The sequence below is a fragment of the Bombus impatiens genome, unplaced genomic scaffold, assembly GCF_000188095.3.
Source record: "Bombus impatiens unplaced genomic scaffold, BIMP_2.2 scf_3474, whole genome shotgun sequence".
In the NCBI taxonomy this organism is placed as follows: domain Eukaryota; kingdom Metazoa; phylum Arthropoda; class Insecta; order Hymenoptera; family Apidae; genus Bombus; species Bombus impatiens.
Window position 1 is genome coordinate 588,638 of NT_179893.1, and position 16,384 is coordinate 605,021.

At 32.6% G+C, this 16,384-nt stretch overlaps 6 protein-coding genes across 10 annotated transcripts; 3 read left to right on the top strand and 3 right to left on the bottom strand.

Moving 5' to 3' along the window:
• Nucleotides 1-448: 448 nt before the first annotated feature.
• On the bottom strand, nt 449-2,105 carry LOC100746639 (seipin). 2 transcript variants are annotated; one of them, XM_003494687.4, is made up of 4 exons: nt 1,671-1,894; nt 1,387-1,532; nt 798-1,325; nt 449-729 (listed from the first exon to the last, which is right to left on the bottom strand). In XM_003494687.4, exons 1-4 carry the CDS (start codon nt 1,892-1,894, stop codon nt 623-625), a joined length of 1,005 nt encoding a protein of 334 aa, XP_003494735.1. In that variant the 3' UTR covers nt 449-622. The 2 variants fall into 2 exon arrangements, with proteins under 2 accessions (XP_003494735.1, XP_033180429.1); XM_033324538.1 differs by having other exon boundaries at nt 449-1,325; nt 1,671-2,105.
• A 170-nt stretch (nt 2,106-2,275) lies between these two features.
• LOC100746759 (retinoblastoma-binding protein 5 homolog) lies at nt 2,276-4,425 on the bottom strand. The gene is made up of 7 exons (XM_003494688.4): nt 4,341-4,425; nt 4,241-4,266; nt 3,994-4,166; nt 3,697-3,925; nt 3,170-3,625; nt 2,662-3,070; nt 2,276-2,595 (listed from the first exon to the last, which is right to left on the bottom strand). Exons 1-7 carry the CDS (start codon nt 4,357-4,359, stop codon nt 2,510-2,512), a joined length of 1,398 nt encoding a protein of 465 aa, XP_003494736.1. The 5' UTR covers nt 4,360-4,425; the 3' UTR covers nt 2,276-2,509.
• Nucleotides 4,426-4,618: 193 nt separating this feature from the next.
• On the top strand, nt 4,619-6,427 carry LOC100745074 (28S ribosomal protein S29, mitochondrial). Its single transcript, XM_012393568.3, has 7 exons — nt 4,619-4,716; nt 4,760-4,795; nt 4,936-5,262; nt 5,387-5,479; nt 5,554-5,690; nt 5,748-6,095; nt 6,182-6,427. Exons 2-7 carry the CDS (start codon nt 4,780-4,782, stop codon nt 6,419-6,421), a joined length of 1,161 nt encoding a protein of 386 aa, XP_012248991.1. The 5' UTR covers nt 4,619-4,716; nt 4,760-4,779; the 3' UTR covers nt 6,422-6,427.
• Nucleotides 6,428-6,603: 176 nt separating this feature from the next.
• LOC100745195 (sequestosome-1) lies at nt 6,604-8,845 on the bottom strand. 4 transcript variants are annotated; one of them, XM_024372137.2, is made up of 6 exons: nt 8,512-8,844; nt 8,338-8,420; nt 8,186-8,265; nt 7,504-8,009; nt 7,142-7,414; nt 6,604-7,051 (listed from the first exon to the last, which is right to left on the bottom strand). In XM_024372137.2, the coding sequence occupies exons 2-6, from the start codon at nt 8,403-8,405 to the stop codon at nt 6,803-6,805; spliced, it is 1,176 nt and encodes a 391-aa protein (XP_024227905.1). In that variant the 5' UTR covers nt 8,406-8,420; nt 8,512-8,844; the 3' UTR covers nt 6,604-6,802. The 4 variants fall into 4 exon arrangements, with proteins under 4 accessions (XP_024227905.1, XP_024227903.1, XP_024227904.1 ...); XM_024372135.2 differs by having other exon boundaries at nt 8,186-8,420; nt 8,512-8,845; XM_024372136.2 differs by having other exon boundaries at nt 8,338-8,811.
• Nucleotides 8,846-9,997: 1,152 nt separating this feature from the next.
• LOC105681949 (glutamate receptor 1-like) lies at nt 9,998-12,648 on the top strand. Its single transcript, XM_033324537.1, has 8 exons — nt 9,998-10,169; nt 10,260-10,765; nt 10,850-11,173; nt 11,260-11,425; nt 11,517-11,725; nt 11,960-12,049; nt 12,124-12,293; nt 12,395-12,648. Exons 1-8 carry the CDS (start codon nt 9,998-10,000, stop codon nt 12,588-12,590), a joined length of 1,833 nt encoding a protein of 610 aa, XP_033180428.1. The 3' UTR covers nt 12,591-12,648.
• A 131-nt stretch (nt 12,649-12,779) lies between these two features.
• On the top strand, nt 12,780-16,295 carry LOC105681950 (glutamate receptor ionotropic, delta-2-like). Its single transcript, XM_024372132.2, has 8 exons — nt 12,780-13,406; nt 13,590-14,086; nt 14,177-14,503; nt 14,668-14,824; nt 14,884-15,092; nt 15,163-15,252; nt 15,359-15,513; nt 15,595-16,295. Exons 1-8 carry the CDS (start codon nt 13,241-13,243, stop codon nt 15,971-15,973), a joined length of 1,980 nt encoding a protein of 659 aa, XP_024227900.1. The 5' UTR covers nt 12,780-13,240; the 3' UTR covers nt 15,974-16,295.
• Nucleotides 16,296-16,384: the final 89 nt, after the last annotated feature.

Here is a 16,384-nt window from a genome sequence, read left to right on the forward strand (position 1 = left end):
GCGCTGTTAACTAAGCCGCGAAGGAGATTTCAAGTTTGAAATATGTAATGCAAATAATGTAAGTAAATATGTCTATACTTCAAATAAAAAGATTTTGTGGTTTAAACTACAAATTACTTATAATTGACACATTCAAATATTATTTTCATTTATCGACAGGTAGAAAGTACAGCATAAGATGGTGAAAACTATTTTACCAAGTTTTAATTTGTCTATGAAAAACAATAATCGATCTCTCGAAATTCTGACCTCAAGCATAAAAGCAAAATAAAGATTCATTATTTCGATATGTATCGCAAATACGTTCTGCAATCAGAAGACTACATACAGCCGAAATTATAGATTGAAGTTTGGTCGCGAATATTTTTTAAATCCCTGTCAGACTCAACCAGATCCAAGGCTGCAATATTCTCATACCACTAATAAAATGACATCAGATGACATTACATAAAAAATATCATAAACCTTTTAATATACTTCAATTACAATAGAAGTAAATAAAATATTTAAGTACAGAAAAATAAATATTTTTATAATGTACATATATTTTTTTCGCTTACACTTATAAGCTACGTTCATACACATATAATATTGTCATATAATTTACATTATGGAATATAGATTATTTCATTAATTCAATATGTGAGAGATGAGCTTCTTCTCCAGACTTAATAAGATGTGGTACTATATAAGACGCAGCAATATCTTCTGATGATGACGAATCTGATTCTTTAAAAAATAAGTCAGTTCAGTTATATTTAATTTATCAAAAGAATATAACTCAACAAGTAACTTACGATCATTTGTAGCTTTATGTTCTCTTTCTTCTTCTGTGTTTAATTCTTTGTTATATTCTTGTTTTTCTTCAACCTTTTTACCTTCTTCATAATTGAAACCATCATCTCCAGAGTCTTCATAAATGGTAAAATGAAGATAGCAAAGGGTACATACAAGTGCTATGAAAAACAAATTTGTACCGATGCCAACAATACCAGATAGAATCGGCCAATGAAACATTAAATAGCGTAGACCCGATAAGTGTGCATTTATCGTAATACTTGCAGAGTAGAATTCAATATGTCTTGATTGTATTTCGATATAAATAATTGTAACTGGATGATTTTGGTTTTCTTCGAAATTATCAAATAATTCAAGAACTACATTTTGTTTTTCCTCTGTAGTGCCAAAAATCATCATAGGTGAAAATGTAAGTGTTGTAAGTGCATGCAATAATGTGCTACGGTAATGTAACATGGTAGATCTACATGCATGTTCTAGGAGGAAACCATCTCTGCTGCGTAATTGAGCACAAACCATGAACATACCTATTTAAAAATTATATTTGTTAGATATTATTTTTAATTTCCATTGAGACTTAGAAATTACCAAGTTCTTTATTGGCTGGTGACTCTGGCATTTCTAGATGTAAATTGACTTTATATGGCTGGCCAACCATTAAAAGCTGCTGCTTATTTGTTAATTGCACATATGCTGATGGAAAGCTACAAATCCCTTTTTCTTCGTTACATGATCTGTAACACGGAAGAACTATGTAATCAAACTATAACAGTAGAATGCATATAACATAATGTTTCAAAGAACAAAAAATAATATGCTTCAAGATATAATTCTTTTTTTCCATTAACGTACAAGTGAGAAGTGAAGCTCACTTGAATTGCAGATGTACTGGCCGTACGTATGAGATGCTCGGTACATAGGCATAATAAAATGCTGTGTAAAGAAACACAGATAACCAAACAATAACGATCCCACTAATAATAATAATTCCGCCACTTATAAGTACATCTCTAGCAGATTGTGCACCTCTTTTTGTTTTATTCTGCACATGAAATAACTTTTTATAAACTTGTTCTGATAACCTCGAAATTAACATTGTAAACGAAATTTGATATACTTAAAGTTAGAAGTTAATCCAAATACTACGCAATTTTAATTGCGCTTTCAAAAATCGCTACACAAGATAAGATAAGCCATTTATCGATCAGTTAATTTGTTTTTTAAATAATTCAGCAGTAAAATATAGGTTAAATGCATTTCAACTTTTACTTTTCTTAAAATTGGTAGTATTGATATCAGAGTACATATGTATTGTATATAAGTATCGTATAAGGTATAAGGTACGCAATTATTCTATATGGTTAAATTGTAACAAGAACTGCTAAAATTGTTTAACTGGGATACAAACAGCTCTTAAAGACATTAAAACATATATATTACATTAAATTCCTTATTTAGTAAATACGTACAAAAATTGAAAATTATCTTCATTTATTTCAACATATATAATAGATCTTTAAAATCTTAAGTCAGGTTTTCAATATAAAAACACATAAGGCTAAAAGGTATAAGATACATTCCATAGGAAGTAATACATTTTATAACATACATTATGGCTATAGAATATTATCGCAGTTAACAATATACATGAAGTATTTTTAGTTAATTATGTACATTACAAGATACTTTTTACGAATTCAAATATTCGAATTTATTTTCCTTTTCTGTGTTCCAATCTTGGTCTTCCTTTCTTGGTTGTTGGTTTATCTTTTCCTTTATTTAATAATGGGTGAGTTTCTGAAAAATAATGATAAATTATATAAACCTGTTATCAATTAAATTAGCATGCATGAAAGGTCTTACCATCTACTGGTGCACCTTGTAAGTGAATATCATGAGAACGATGTTTCTTCATAGGTGGCTCGTGCAATGTCGTTTGAGTATCTTCTGAATCTTCTACATCTGGTGATATTGGTAAAAACTGCAACGAACCAATATCTTCCATTTCTTCATCAGAACTGCAAAAAGCAGCCACTCTATCTATAGATGCAACATCTACTTCTATCTCCTCATCTTGAGCCTCTTCGCCTTGCACCACAGATTTATCTTCATCACTCAAATCGAATTCACTTTCTCTTTCTTCATATTCAACATTTTCATCTAGTTCTTTAAAATCTGGAGCAAATGCAGACCAATTTTCAACTTGATTCTGTGCCCAAATAGAAACAACACCAGATGATATGGAAGCAATAATTGGTCTCACTGGATGCCACTGCATTATTATAAATTTTTATAACATTATAATTTTGTGAAGGTTCAGATTAGAAGTTAGATTTATAATACTGATGTACTAGAGATTTATAATACGTACAACAACATCAAGTAATAATTCTCCTTTAGTTCCATGTAAAATTTTTACTAAATTTCCAATACTTTTTTCCCATACATATAAAGCATGTTGTCTTGCAGATCCAGCACAAACATATTCCCCATCTCCAGAAAAACAACACTTTTTCCACATAGTTTTGTTTACAAGATCCTGCAATTTTTGTATTGGTTCTGGTTCACCATCTTTTCCACAAGCTAGTACTTCAGTACTATCATATACACGAATTACTCTATCTGATGTATTTACTAAGAAACAAGAACCACGTCTAGCAAATTCAATGCTCTTTACAGCTGTATTACTAGCTGTGCCTTGTGATATTTTATAAGAAGCTTTCACAGTTAAGGATTCCACATCAAGAACTAGAATTCTACCACGAGCATTTCCAGTGTACACATAATCTCCTCGGCGATCAAAAGATGCTACTATGTTCAAATCACTCTAAAATAAATGAATATTAAAAATCAATATTAAAAATACTGATTAGTAGTAGTATTAATTTTATTGCATACATCATCATCAAGAGGAATAACTCTATGTGTACCCTCAACATCAACCATTACTGCTGCATGTCTCATTGGACACACTAAAAATTTATTAAGATTTCTTGGATGAAATTGAACTTTTAATATTGGAGAAGGAAATCTATATTTTTGATCACATTCTCCAGATAAGACATCCCATATACAAACATTATTATCTGTAGATGCACTTAATAATTTATGACCATTCCTAGACCAACTAATTAACAAAGACAGTGTTATAAAATAATTAAAATAATTCATAATAAATTATTTCAGGTTACTTACCTCAATGAACATACAGGATGTACATGTGCACTAATAATTTTAGCAACACCACGTGTTAAAAAATCCCAAATAACAATTCTACCATCATTACACCCAACAGCGAGAAGAGTTCCCCTTTTATTAAATGTACAAGTGACTGCTAATGATATACAATCTAATGTGCCATCAAACTCCTAATGATTATAAACATTATATCTGTAAGACTTAGAATTAAAAAATGTATGTTATTTTTATAAAAATATTTTACCTCTGGATAATTCTGACCAAATGATTCTGTAAAAAAGAAATTATATATATTAAGGAAGATACATTATTAAATTTGAAAGTAGATTTTGCTAAATATTTACCTAATAATTCTAAATTCATTTTTACTTTATTATGTATATATTTACTTTATAGAAATTATTAGAGTTATTGCTACACAACAGCTCGTAGCATAATTTAATAATTTCAGTAAGTTTTACATGTCCCTAGAATTAAATATTTAGAAATGACAAAAAATATTATTAATTGTTTCTTCATAAATAATACTTTAATTTAATAAAAAATAAGTTTTATATAAAAATAATTATCTAATATATAAAATTATTATATGTGACTTCATACAACTAATTTCCATAGGAATATTTTGAACAATCTATTGAACCCAGTATCAGCAGATTTTCGAACATTGCAGTAGCAAATATGGCTACTTGCGTTTGTACTACTTTGCAGTGAATACGTACATCAAAATTTATAATTATTTATGAAAAAAGAGTTATCATTAGCTAAAATACTGTAAATAACATGTTGTCCCGTACTTGTATGTTTATCTATTTGTAAATTATAATTTAATTTATATAGAAATAAATTATATATATATATGTTTTTTCTACATATTTATTGTAAACATTCATATCACTTAATGTAATTCTTAATAATTGTTTCTTTTTATATTGTTAGATTCTTTATTTAGTGGAATGTGCATTAGAAGCAGTCGACGAACAATAATATCAGCTGCTACGAAAGATGTAGCGGATCAGACAAATATTCCATCGTTTCGTATTTCGGAATCTAACCCTGCAGAACACGATGCAAGTTGTTTAAATCGTATTTATACGGTTCCTTCAGATATTACAACATCATTAATGGCAGACATGTCAATTGAATTAAAAAAGCAAGTACAAATTTTTAGAGAACTTGGTATTTTAGTTAGGCAACCTGCAGTTGAAGTGATATCATACTTGGAACAAACTGATTATACGAAGCCTATAAATAAATATGTTCTTTGTATCCTTTTGAATTTGACAATTATGTGTGGTTTATGATATTTATTCAGTTAACTGTAACTTAACAGTAACTAAGAAGAATTTATGATGTAACTATATGCAACTGTATTTTCACTACCTATTAGATGGTAAAAGTGGAGCAGGAAAAACAACAATATTATTACATTTGGTTCATTATGGTCTTACAAAATGTTTTTTTGTACTTCACTTACCATGGGGTATGATATGAATTATATTGAATAGTACATGATTTTTAAAATATACACTCATAAATTTACTTTTACATTTTTAGTTCGAAATTGGTTTCGATATGCTAGGGACACTACTGCATCTCCTCTGGAATCAGATAAATTAGACTTACCAGAATCTGCAACAAAATGGTTAAAGTATATAAAACAGTTAAACAATGTGTCATTATCACAGCTTGATGTAAGTAACAAGTGAGACCTATTTTTATTATATAGAATTCAAGTAATTAATTTATAGTTGAAGACCACTAAGGAATATACATGGTCCCAAAGAGAAGTTACGAAACCTGGAGATTCACTTTCTAATCTTATTGAATTTGGGATACAGAGAACTAAATTTGCTTGTGGTGTTATTAATGCTTTGGTGGATGAGCTCAAAATAGCCAGCACAGCAGGAAAATGTAAAACATTAGTTGTTATAGATGGTTTTAACGCTCTTACATCCGACATTACACATGTATGTGATGAAAATCGTGTATATGTACCACCTGATAAGATATCGATAACATCTGCATTTTTAAGTAGCGTAAACTACAATTGGTGTAATGGTGCTGCAGTATTAACAGTAGATAAAAGAGCAAACAGAGTATGCAACAATTTGTGTAATATGGTTTAAAACAAAACTACTATTATCAAAAACTATAATGGATATTTTATATTTTTTATTTACAGGATAAAAGAGATTCTGATTATCCAACATATTTACTTGGTAAGAAAGGGTTTGAACATTTAGATCCCTTTCTTCCCATTTGCGTCGACGAGTATTCAGTAGAAGAATTAGACACTATCCTAAAATATTATAAAGATCGAAAATGGATCAGAAATGTTAGTCCTCAAGGACAAAAAGAATTGGAATTACTATCCAATAAAAATCCATTCACGCTTTGGACACTTTGTAAACCATTATATTAAAATCACGTTATATACAAATAAATATTGTTATTCAGAAATTGATTAATTACTTCGTATTGTTTTTTTTATACATATACACACACACATATATATATATACATATATATATGTTTATGGTTTTTATTTAATTAATAACATTTTAGTCTAATATTTTTAACTACAATAAAAATTCATGTTTGATCATCTTTACATGCTACTTTATTAACATGAATACATTAAGTAGGGAGGAATGTAATATCTGTAACAATAGTATACATTACATAATACTACATTCTATTTTTATTTTGCAACAGAAAAAATATGTACCATATATATATGAACTATATGTCATAAGCTATAGTGATATAATGACAAAATTTCATTAAATGTCAAACTTCATATTCATTTATTTGTAGGTTGCAATATCTCTAAGACGTTATCAATATTACCATCTTCAACACCCAACAAATAAGTCAATAATCCACTTTGATTTGAGAATCCCATCTTTATCATAGTTTTAACAGCTTCATTAACTGTTGGATTTTCATGATATATTTCTTGGTAATTTGTTTCTCTTGGTAATTCAGGGTAAAGTGTTTCAGCTGAAGATCCCTGTGATGCTAATGGTGGTGCCGTTGAAGAGGAACAAGTCTTATAGCAATAATACAAATATAATTTTTAAACATGAAAACCTTTCCATAATACAACTTACATTAGTTTCAATTGTTTATAATATTTTACCTGTTTCGTACCAATTCCATTCATATTGGATGAAGCTGAAGATGTTTGATTAACTTCAGTAGTGTCATTTTTATCTATAAAAGTCCATTCATCTGCTGCTACCTTTGTAGTAGCACTATCTTGACTTGCTGTTGATGCAACATCTGACACTGATTCTTTGTCACCCTTTGCATTATCAAGTAACTTCCTTCCTTCACCAGGAAATTTTCTGGAATTATTTTCATCCATACATGTATCATCTTTAGATTCTTTCCTTTCTTCAGGTTTGTGACTCTGTGAAATATATGAACAATTAGAATCAGAACAAATTTATATTATTTTTGTAAATTTTATCAGCTTTGAATTTTTTAGTGTAGTATTACCTTAGAAGATTCTGGATCAACAGTATGTGCTTCTAATAGTGTATCAATAAAACTATTTAAATATGGTGCATAAATTCCCAACCAAGGATAAATGTTACAATGATTACTTTGGGATTTATTTTCATCAGAAGTATGTTTTTTATTAAAATACACACCATTCTTTTTTAGAATTTTTCTTAAATGGTGAAACAAACTTCTAGTATGATGCGATTCTAATGGTTGTGGCATACGGATCATATAATGATGTGAATGTATCTGTGTTGTCTCACATTGTGCACATAAATCATAATCTTCACATTGAATACATTTGTATCTAAATCCAGTTATGTCTTTATCACAACCATCACAATATACACCAAAATGTACTGTTTTTTCTTTCTCAGGACTTGATGCTTTTTGCTCAGATGAAAAAGGTTTGATATATATTTTCTTAGGCTGCCTCATTTCTTCCTCAGCGATTTGTAATTCTTCATCAGACGATATTAAGATTTGATCACCGTCAGCATCTGTAATATGTACATACATATGATCATTGTTTATGATTTAAATTGCATTATGTCTGTTTAGTGAAAGTTTTCACTTAGAATTATTTGAGAATTAAAATAAAAAAATGAACGATTTTATTACTGAATTTATAAAGAATAAATAAAATGACGTAATTATATTTATATATAATAATTACCTTTCCAAGAAACGGTGAACTCTTTACCAGATAATTCTGGGAATATCGATATGACTTTTTGGCAAAACTCATTAAAATTAAGCTGGCAATCAGCCCGAATGCCATAATGATTAGGCAGACGATTAGACCGAATATTCTGAATTCCTGAACTAGACTGAAAACCAAACTTTCGAATTGCTTTGACAGAAGAGTCGTTATTTTGCAAATATACTTTATACATTATTGGATATTTATCTATATTGCTCAATTGGGAATAAAATGTGAATATGTATTCGTAAAAATCCACAAAAACTATTTATTTTACACGATACACAAGTTTTCTTGTCAAACTTCACTGTCGTATTTCCAATGTCCAGATGATTCTATTACGAATTACGACGCTTATATACGTGCGCCTGTTAAACTTCCTGTGCAGAGTTCGATCAATTTCACAAAATGGCGTTTCCGATAACTCAGTAGTTTTTTATTTTACGATTTTATAATTACATTTTAACAATATAATTGAATAACTCTGCCCTTCCGTACTTTGATCATCTATTGTTAAGCACAGGTAATATTGTGTTTATAAAACTTACCAGTACGAATCAATAATGAATTTTTGTTGAAATTTGAACGGCGCCATTTTTGAATGAGAAGCAAGATTTGACAATCACGTGACAGGCGTAGAAACGATGATTCATGACTTTTACGATTCAGTTTATATCATTACTTCCCTATTATTGCATCAGATGACTCGGAATACTTTGACATTTTTTAATTTTTTAAAATTTATTTAATATTTAACCAATTTATAATTGAAATGGCTGATTGACATACATATAGAGCAAGCTCTATGGGCACACATTGTGAATAATTATGATAAGAATTATGAAAACATTCTATTATTCAGATAATAAACTGTGATAATAAAAATAATAAATATATTCTAATAATTTATTCTTCCGCAATTTTTATGTTAGTTTCTAGCAAAGAGTATTTCTAGTTTCTAGTTTCATGGCTTTCCCTAATGATTTTCTCAATTTTAGAAAAATATTCCTTCATTTCCGTTATTTTTTCTTTTTCATTGTATGTTAACGAAAATGTGGCGGAAAATAATTCGAAATTTATGCATTAATAACGACTATTATATAAATTACCTACATATGTATACGTTTCGTTTATGAGTGAAAATAGAGATTAATCACTAAAACTTCCTGTTAAAATGTAATTTGCTAATGGAATGTAGATCGATATATATCATCTACCTAATGTTATGACACATTGAAATGGACTTTACATATAATAGACAAGCAAGACTTGAATCGTTTAAAGTTGCTTAGTTGACAATTTTTCATTAATTGATTTAGCATTCTGTTCGTTATAAATATTCTCTCAATATTTTAATCGGTCTTTATAATTTTTAGTATTAATTAATTAAAGTTTTTAAATGTATCAAATATGAAAACAATATTATTATCTCTTCTATTCCTTGTTCGCATTTAGCCTATCATGTATCATCATTTACATTGTCGCTATAATAATTGACAATAATATTGTTACATTCTATGGTTTAATGGATTACTATCGTAGCTAACGTGATCGTATTTTTAAAAACTTGCATTTTTCACGTCAAAAGTTTGCACGAACATTTCGTAAATATTTAATGTTCACCCTTGGATAAAACTACTAGCATCTACTCACGAGAATTCAGTTATTAACGATTCTCGTAGTCTTCTGAATGTTCTCGACAACATATTGTCTTTCTGCGTGATATACGCGTGCACTATTCGCGACGTTCTAGAAAGAAGGAAAGAGACAATCAATTTGAACGGAATGAAAATTGTAATGTATTTAAATGTTATTTCTATCTTTTTTCATTTAACGGCAACTGAAACGTACAATAACGAAACGCTGTACATTCCTTTAATAAAATGGATTCGCAGCTACTATTCGGCTTCTGCTGTCTTTTTGTTGCATTCGTCTAGCGAGGATAAAAATTTCGATGGTATGATTTTCAAATATTTCCGCATAAAAAATTCATTCATAATATGATAACTAGAAATACAATACATTTGCGTATTTTTACATTGTTTAGTTTGGAAACTAACATATTTATCACACACATGGTCTCGTCTTCTTCATCGTGAACAAATTGCAACTTTAAGTAGCACATTCAAGAACATTCACGTGCTAGATAGAAATAATACCCTCCGACCGTTGGCCATCGTTTTTTTATCCGGATCTGACGCAGTTTTTGAATTTTCAAAGTATTCGGAATCCTTTAGAATATCCCATTTTGCATGGTTTGTGATATTCGTGCCTACGGCGACGCACGCGGAAAACTATTGTTACAATCCGCCGGGAAATCCATTTAATTTGTTATACGACACTGAAATGTTGGTAATGTGTGCCGGTGACCCTGTTCTTCGTGAATGGTATTCCGTGGATGGGAACAACACCGTCATTTCCGATTTAGTCAAGTGGTATCCAAAGAAACAATTGAAGTCCCCAACAGCAGTTGTTGACTTGTTGTCCAACTTGACTCTGCACGAGAGGAGGAATGACCTGAAAGGAAAAGTTCTGCGAGCTGTCACCATCAAGGCAAAGATTCAGACATTCACGCGTAACGATTCACGTGGAGTCATCAGAGCTTTAACACGTACAATTTTCGTTTGTCTGCTGCAGAACTCGATATTCGCGAAAAAAGGTGACAAGTTGGAAGGATATTTTAGTAGAGCGGTCAACGAGCTTGAAAAGTATCTAAATTTCACTCTTGATATCGTGACCGAGGAACTCGAGTTTGGGAGTTTCAATGTGACGACGAAATGTTGGAATGGGGCATTTCGTTTAGTGGCTTCTGGAGAAGTAGATATCGGATTGTCCGATTTTTCGATGACAAATTTTAGGCTTGATTACGTCGATTATACGGTTCCTATTATAACTACCAGAGACTGTTTGTATTTTAAGCAACCAGAAATGTCAGCGGTGAAATGGCTTGCTTATTACAAGGTATGTATGTATATATGTGTATGTATGTTACAAAGCTACACTTATGTAGTTTTGATATTTACGAAACGGTTAACACTTATTTTTAGGCATACAGTTTCGCGCTCTGGATATCTCTACTCATGACGATTATAATTGCTCAGTTTACTTTGGCTTTTATAAGATCTCGAATAGAATCCACTGATCTAACCATGGAATTATACCATGAATTTATTCGAATTTGGGGTATATTCTGCCAGCAAGGCATTACAGAAGGTGAATCATTGGATTTCAGAGTTTTACCGCTTCAATGATCTTCTATCTTTTACATGAAAAATCAAGCACCTAATACTATTTCTTTTTTCAGAATTTCCACGGTATTCGTCGCTAAGGTTAGCATACTTTACCGTACTTGTTACCGGTATAGTGATATTCGCCGCTTATTCCGCGTCTATGATATCCTATGTAACAGCTTACGTTCATAATCTACCCTTCCGCTCGATCGAGGAGTTTGTGAATGATGGTACATACGATGTAATCCTCAATAAAGATTCCGCAGATTACGATATGTTCGCCGTAAGTTTGTCCAATAACGAAGAATTTTCATACGATATGCTTTCACTTTTACTCGAACGTTGAGACATTACATCACAAACGTTATGTGGCGTAATATGAACGATCGACATAACGCAACAGATGAGAAAAGTATGGTTTTCTGAACGAACTACGAACAAAACGCGAAACATTGTATATATAGATAGGTGGTTTCTAACGACGTCATGCTATACAAAAATATAATTTGCTTTTCAGCTATCGAAAGACCCCGTTTCGGTACACATGATGGCTAAACTAAGGCCGATACATACTCTACCAATCACCATAGAAGATGGATTTCAAAGGGTAAGGTTGCTTCTATGGGCACGATTTGATAACACGTCGAGTGGAATTTCTGCAACTACCTTATACGTTTTCAGATCTGCGACGATCCTACATTAGTGTACTACAGCGGTTATGGTAAAAAAATGCAGGGAATATCGAATTTTCATATTCCTTGCGATATCGTCTGCATTGACACTGGCCGAGTGGATAGTTTGTCCCTAATCCTTCCGAAAAATAGCCAATACACCTCGATCTTGAATTACTAGTTGGTATCGATAGATATATTATAAATGTCGACGAGCTGTGAATAAGAGAATTTGATGTATCTTTCTGTTCGTAACTAAAATATTCATCGTAATGTTGCAGTGTGCAGAAACTTCTGAACACTGGTCTACTGAACCGGTTTAAGAACGAAGTGTTTTTCACGAAGAAGAACACATTTCAGCCGGTTGGATTTTATAGCGTGGCATCTGTGTTAATAATCTTTTTCTGTGGTGTTTCACTAGCCCTTATTATATTAATCATAGAGATGTATTGCAATAGGTACCGAAATTCTCAATAATTCAATCGTCCAATTAACAAAAGGTAAATTCGTCAATATGTGTGTATCAAAGATTCAACGCAATTTTAACATGTAAGCATTTAGTGTGTGATTCTCTTCAATTTGATTTTCTTCTAATTTAAAGTAGTATAAAAGCAGTAGAATAACTATAAACGAACAAAATGTCACATTATAAAAACTCTACTAAATCACATCTCATGTATATTCCGATAAAAATACGATAAATCCGATAATGCACGTGTATAAATACATGTTCTTATCGACGTTAATCTTTGCACTTTGTACGTAATCTGTTCGATTGCACGGTTGATGCGTACCGTGGGCCATTACGTTTCTAACGAGATACTATCCTCATCCTCAGATCTGTAAATTCGATAAATCCCAGTATGACCTGCGGTTACGGTTTCTCCACATTTTTAGTTCAGTTAGTTACCATCAGAAGCGGTTGGGAATAGCAAAAAGGAGAAGGATATGATCGAGTTTGTTGTTGTTAAAATTTGCAAACACGTTGGTGAGAATACATATCGATGTTAAAGGAGATTCATTGGATAACATTAACGAAGTGACCGCGTGTCTTAACTGTCATTAAAAGGGATTTTACCGCTGACCCGTGGTAATTCAACGGATTAACCAGGTGTTTTTGTTGCGAGATGACACGAATGACTCGTTACGCGATCATCATACTGCTGCTTCTGTCCGTTTCAGCGTTCTCGGTGGATATAAATGACGCTTACAAATATGTTCTCTTAATTAAGGACATTCACAATTATTACAAAACATCCTGCATCATAATCGTGTGTTCAAACAGCCATACCAGTAAGTCTTGTTCACTCTTCTCGAAAATCGTATGTGTGAAAGTGGTAGACTTAACTGTTTCACGAATTAATTAGCTTGAAATGCGCAGTCAATATCGAGCCGTTATGTCTCTCGCTTAAAATACTTTCTTCCTCGGTTTGTTAATTCATAAGAAGAGACGAGCGCGAATAATTATCGTTTCAGACTTCAATCAAACGTCCTTGGCTTATATATGGTTACGGGCTTTCTCACAGCGAGGCATCTTGACCATGATCGTAAGCTTTTCTCAACTGTCACGCGAGGCTAGAAAATTCCAAGGCTACTTGACGCGCCCGTTGTACGTCGTCGCTCTTGCTACAAAAGAGACCATGGATGAATTTTCGATGGCCACCAGACAGATCGATATGTCTTCATCCGTTTGGTTGTTGATGTTTCTACCGTATCGGGGAAATCCCATGCGAGACATTTGTCAAAATCCTGTCGGAAACCCGTTCAATCTGATGTTCAACACGGAGATGCTGGTGCTCTGTTACGATCTGCCGCTCTTAACAGAGTGGTACGCGTTACGCGATAATCAAACAAGAGTCTTCAACTTGGCTACCTGGCAAACTGGACAAGGTCTGAAACTCAAGACAACAAGTTCCTTGTATGCGAGGAGAAACAACATGTTTGGGCAAACGATGCGTATATCGATCGTCCAGGTGAATGTTACGACAAACGCGAATGAATATTTAGTGTCTCCAGAGAATCATTATATTTTGTTTGAAAATTACGATTGATTCGAATTCAAGGAGTCTCCGTTCGTCGAGATAAAGAACGGAATTCTTTCGCACTTCTTCGGCAAATTGATCAAAGAGCTAAGTAAATCGATGAATTTCAAGATCGAAGTGACAAGCTCGATGCTGATATATGGTGATTTGAACAAGGACGATAATACCTGGACAGGGGTGGTAGGCGAAGTAGCGTCGGACAGAGCTGACTTCGGCGTCGCAGAGTTCAGCATGACTAATCATAGGCTGGACGTAGTTGACTTTACCTTGCCGCTAATTTTGTCTCGCAATAGAATATACTTTAAAAAACCTGATGGCGCATATGTACAATGGTCCGCCTACTTTAAGGTTCTCTTTCTTAACGGAATATTTTATCCTTTCGCTTCTAGCGCGCGATTACCATACGAGAATCGGTGCTAGTTTATTTTATTTTTTTTTTTTATATATATTTCTCTGACGCGCATCGATTTTCACGAATCGTCGACATCGCGATAATGGATTCCTGTTTTCAGACATTCAAAGCAGACGTCTGGTCGATGATAATATTCGTGATCGTGACTGCTCCAATCTTTTTGACTCTCATGAAGACGAGAGGTCGTATCGTGATGAGAATTCTGGCAGATAATTACATATACGTTTGGGGGATTTATTGTCAGCAAGGCTTGTCAGGTAATTGCAACACAGAGATACGAGGTGGAATATTCTCGCACGAAACCTCTCTCTTTCAGAATTTCCAACCAAGTTCTCGATGAGATTGGCTTTCCTATCGATTTTCTTGTCGTCGTTGATCATTCTATCCGCTTACTCCGCCTCGCTGACCAGTTTTTTGACAGTTTCTACGGTTACTTTGCCTTTCTCCACTATGGAAGAGTTCGCTAATTATGGGTCGTACAAATTAATTACATTCAGAAACAGTGCGGATTACGACATGTTAATTGTAAGATATGTAGCACACGGTTGTATAAAGAAATAATGTCGAACGAGTAATACAGCAGATACAATTTCAGGCTGCTAACAGCACTTTATTCGAGAAGGTGAAGAAATTGATAAAGGACAAGGAAGATTTGCCTTTGACGGCTCACGATGGCTTTCTACAGGTTTGTCTCCAAGTTCAATGTTCTATCTTCGAACACCTGTATTTTCATAAATTTTCGCTTTGAATTCAAAGTAACTATAGTTCAAATTTAGAATTAACTATCATAGGTATGTAACGAAAAAGTGGGGTTCTACATAACCGAAGCGATAAAGAACGCCATCAATATACCGTGTGAAACTTCGTTTATCGATGCGGATAGGGTCGACAGTTTGGCTCTAGTTTTGCAGAAACACGGTCAATATACAGGAGTGGTGAATTATTAGTAAATATATATGTTTATTTTACTTTTATCGTTATTAATTTTACTTGAAGTTATGCCAACGCTTGTTTTAAATATTTGTAGTCTACAACAATTCAAAGATAACGGAGTACTGGCCAGATTGAAGAATACGTTTCTGGTAACTGGAGATTCTCTCGAGAAAGGGAACGTTACTGTTAATTTGCATGGAATCGCGCCTCTTTTATCACTTCTGGCTGGTGGAGCAATTTTCAGTTGTCTGGTATTGCTACTCGAAAAAATACACTATAATTTTTGGCGCGATAATTGCAGAGGAATTTTTCATTGCATTTTATGGCGGAAATTCCTTAATAGGCAACTCGTTGTCGATTCAGTAGACAAGAAAAAGCGAATTGGGAATCTCTCGGAAAATATACTTCAGTCTCAAGAGAATCAACGATCAGATATTTCTCGTAATCAAAGTTCTTTCACGCAGTACAAATAAAATTTACTCTACTACTATTTAAAAATTTAATCGACCCCGTGGCTATGACGATAATATTCGCGTGGTCGTTGCCTATCGATAGATCTCAGTCTAGTTAATTTGTCACGTATTCCCATTCTATGCGTGAAATCACTTTCACTTTATGCCGCAGTCGTATCGCTAGATCGCGAGTAATTAGTTGCAAATTTCCGTGTATCGTCTCTCTCGCGTGTATTTCAACGAGTCTTGATGATCTTGTCGATCATAATCCTTCCTAATTGCGTTAATCGCTACCACTGTAATATTAATTTATATAATAAAAGGTATACAATTTTGTAACGTTTATAGGCGAACTTTATTGGAAATACAGGAAAGTGTGAACTTCACGATCATTTCGCTCTTAAATCGTTGGTAACCTCAACTAACAAACGC

What these genes read in the sequence shown, in the direction of transcription:
- LOC100746639 (XM_033324538.1), bottom strand. Translation starts at nt 1,894, where the DNA reads ATGTTAATTTCGAGGTTATCAGAACAAGTTTATAAAAAGTTATTTCAT. An exon ending in CCAGTACATCTGCAATTCAA is followed by an intron (nt 1,533 to 1,670) that starts GTGAGCTTCACT and finishes TCCGTGTTACAG; the next exon opens with ATCATGTAACGAAGAAAAAG. An exon ending in ACCAGCCAATAAAGAACTTG is followed by an intron (nt 1,326 to 1,386) that starts GTAATTTCTAAG and finishes ATTTTTAAATAG; the next exon opens with GTATGTTCATGGTTTGTGCT.
- LOC100746759 (XM_003494688.4), bottom strand. An exon ending in CATCCTGTATGTTCATTGAG is followed by an intron (nt 3,926 to 3,993) that starts GTAAGTAACCTG and finishes TTTGTTAATTAG; the next exon opens with TTGGTCTAGGAATGGTCATA. An exon ending in ACAAGGTGCACCAGTAGATG is followed by an intron (nt 2,596 to 2,661) that starts GTAAGACCTTTC and finishes ATTATTTTTCAG; the next exon opens with AAACTCACCCATTATTAAAT.
- LOC100745074 (XM_012393568.3), top strand. An exon ending in TATAAATAAATATGTTCTTT is followed by an intron (nt 5,263 to 5,386) that starts GTATCCTTTTGA and finishes ACTACCTATTAG; the next exon opens with ATGGTAAAAGTGGAGCAGGA. An exon ending in TGTACTTCACTTACCATGGG is followed by an intron (nt 5,480 to 5,553) that starts GTATGATATGAA and finishes TTACATTTTTAG; the next exon opens with TTCGAAATTGGTTTCGATAT.
- LOC100745195 (XM_024372135.2), bottom strand. Translation starts at nt 8,405, where the DNA reads ATGTATAAAGTATATTTGCAAAATAACGACTCTTCTGTCAAAGCAATT. An exon ending in GTTCACCGTTTCTTGGAAAG is followed by an intron (nt 8,010 to 8,185) that starts GTAATTATTATA and finishes TACATATTACAG; the next exon opens with ATGCTGACGGTGATCAAATC. An exon ending in TTGATCCAGAATCTTCTAAG is followed by an intron (nt 7,415 to 7,503) that starts GTAATACTACAC and finishes TATATTTCACAG; the next exon opens with AGTCACAAACCTGAAGAAAG.
- LOC105681949 (XM_033324537.1), top strand. Translation starts at nt 9,998, where the DNA reads ATGAAAATTGTAATGTATTTAAATGTTATTTCTATCTTTTTTCATTTA. An exon ending in CCAGCAAGGCATTACAGAAG is followed by an intron (nt 11,426 to 11,516) that starts GTGAATCATTGG and finishes TTCTTTTTTCAG; the next exon opens with AATTTCCACGGTATTCGTCG. An exon ending in CAGATTACGATATGTTCGCC is followed by an intron (nt 11,726 to 11,959) that starts GTAAGTTTGTCC and finishes TTTGCTTTTCAG; the next exon opens with CTATCGAAAGACCCCGTTTC.
- LOC105681950 (XM_024372132.2), top strand. Translation starts at nt 13,241, where the DNA reads ATGACACGAATGACTCGTTACGCGATCATCATACTGCTGCTTCTGTCC. An exon ending in GTGTTCAAACAGCCATACCA is followed by an intron (nt 13,407 to 13,589) that starts GTAAGTCTTGTT and finishes TTATCGTTTCAG; the next exon opens with ACTTCAATCAAACGTCCTTG. An exon ending in AATGGTCCGCCTACTTTAAG is followed by an intron (nt 14,504 to 14,667) that starts GTTCTCTTTCTT and finishes TCCTGTTTTCAG; the next exon opens with ACATTCAAAGCAGACGTCTG.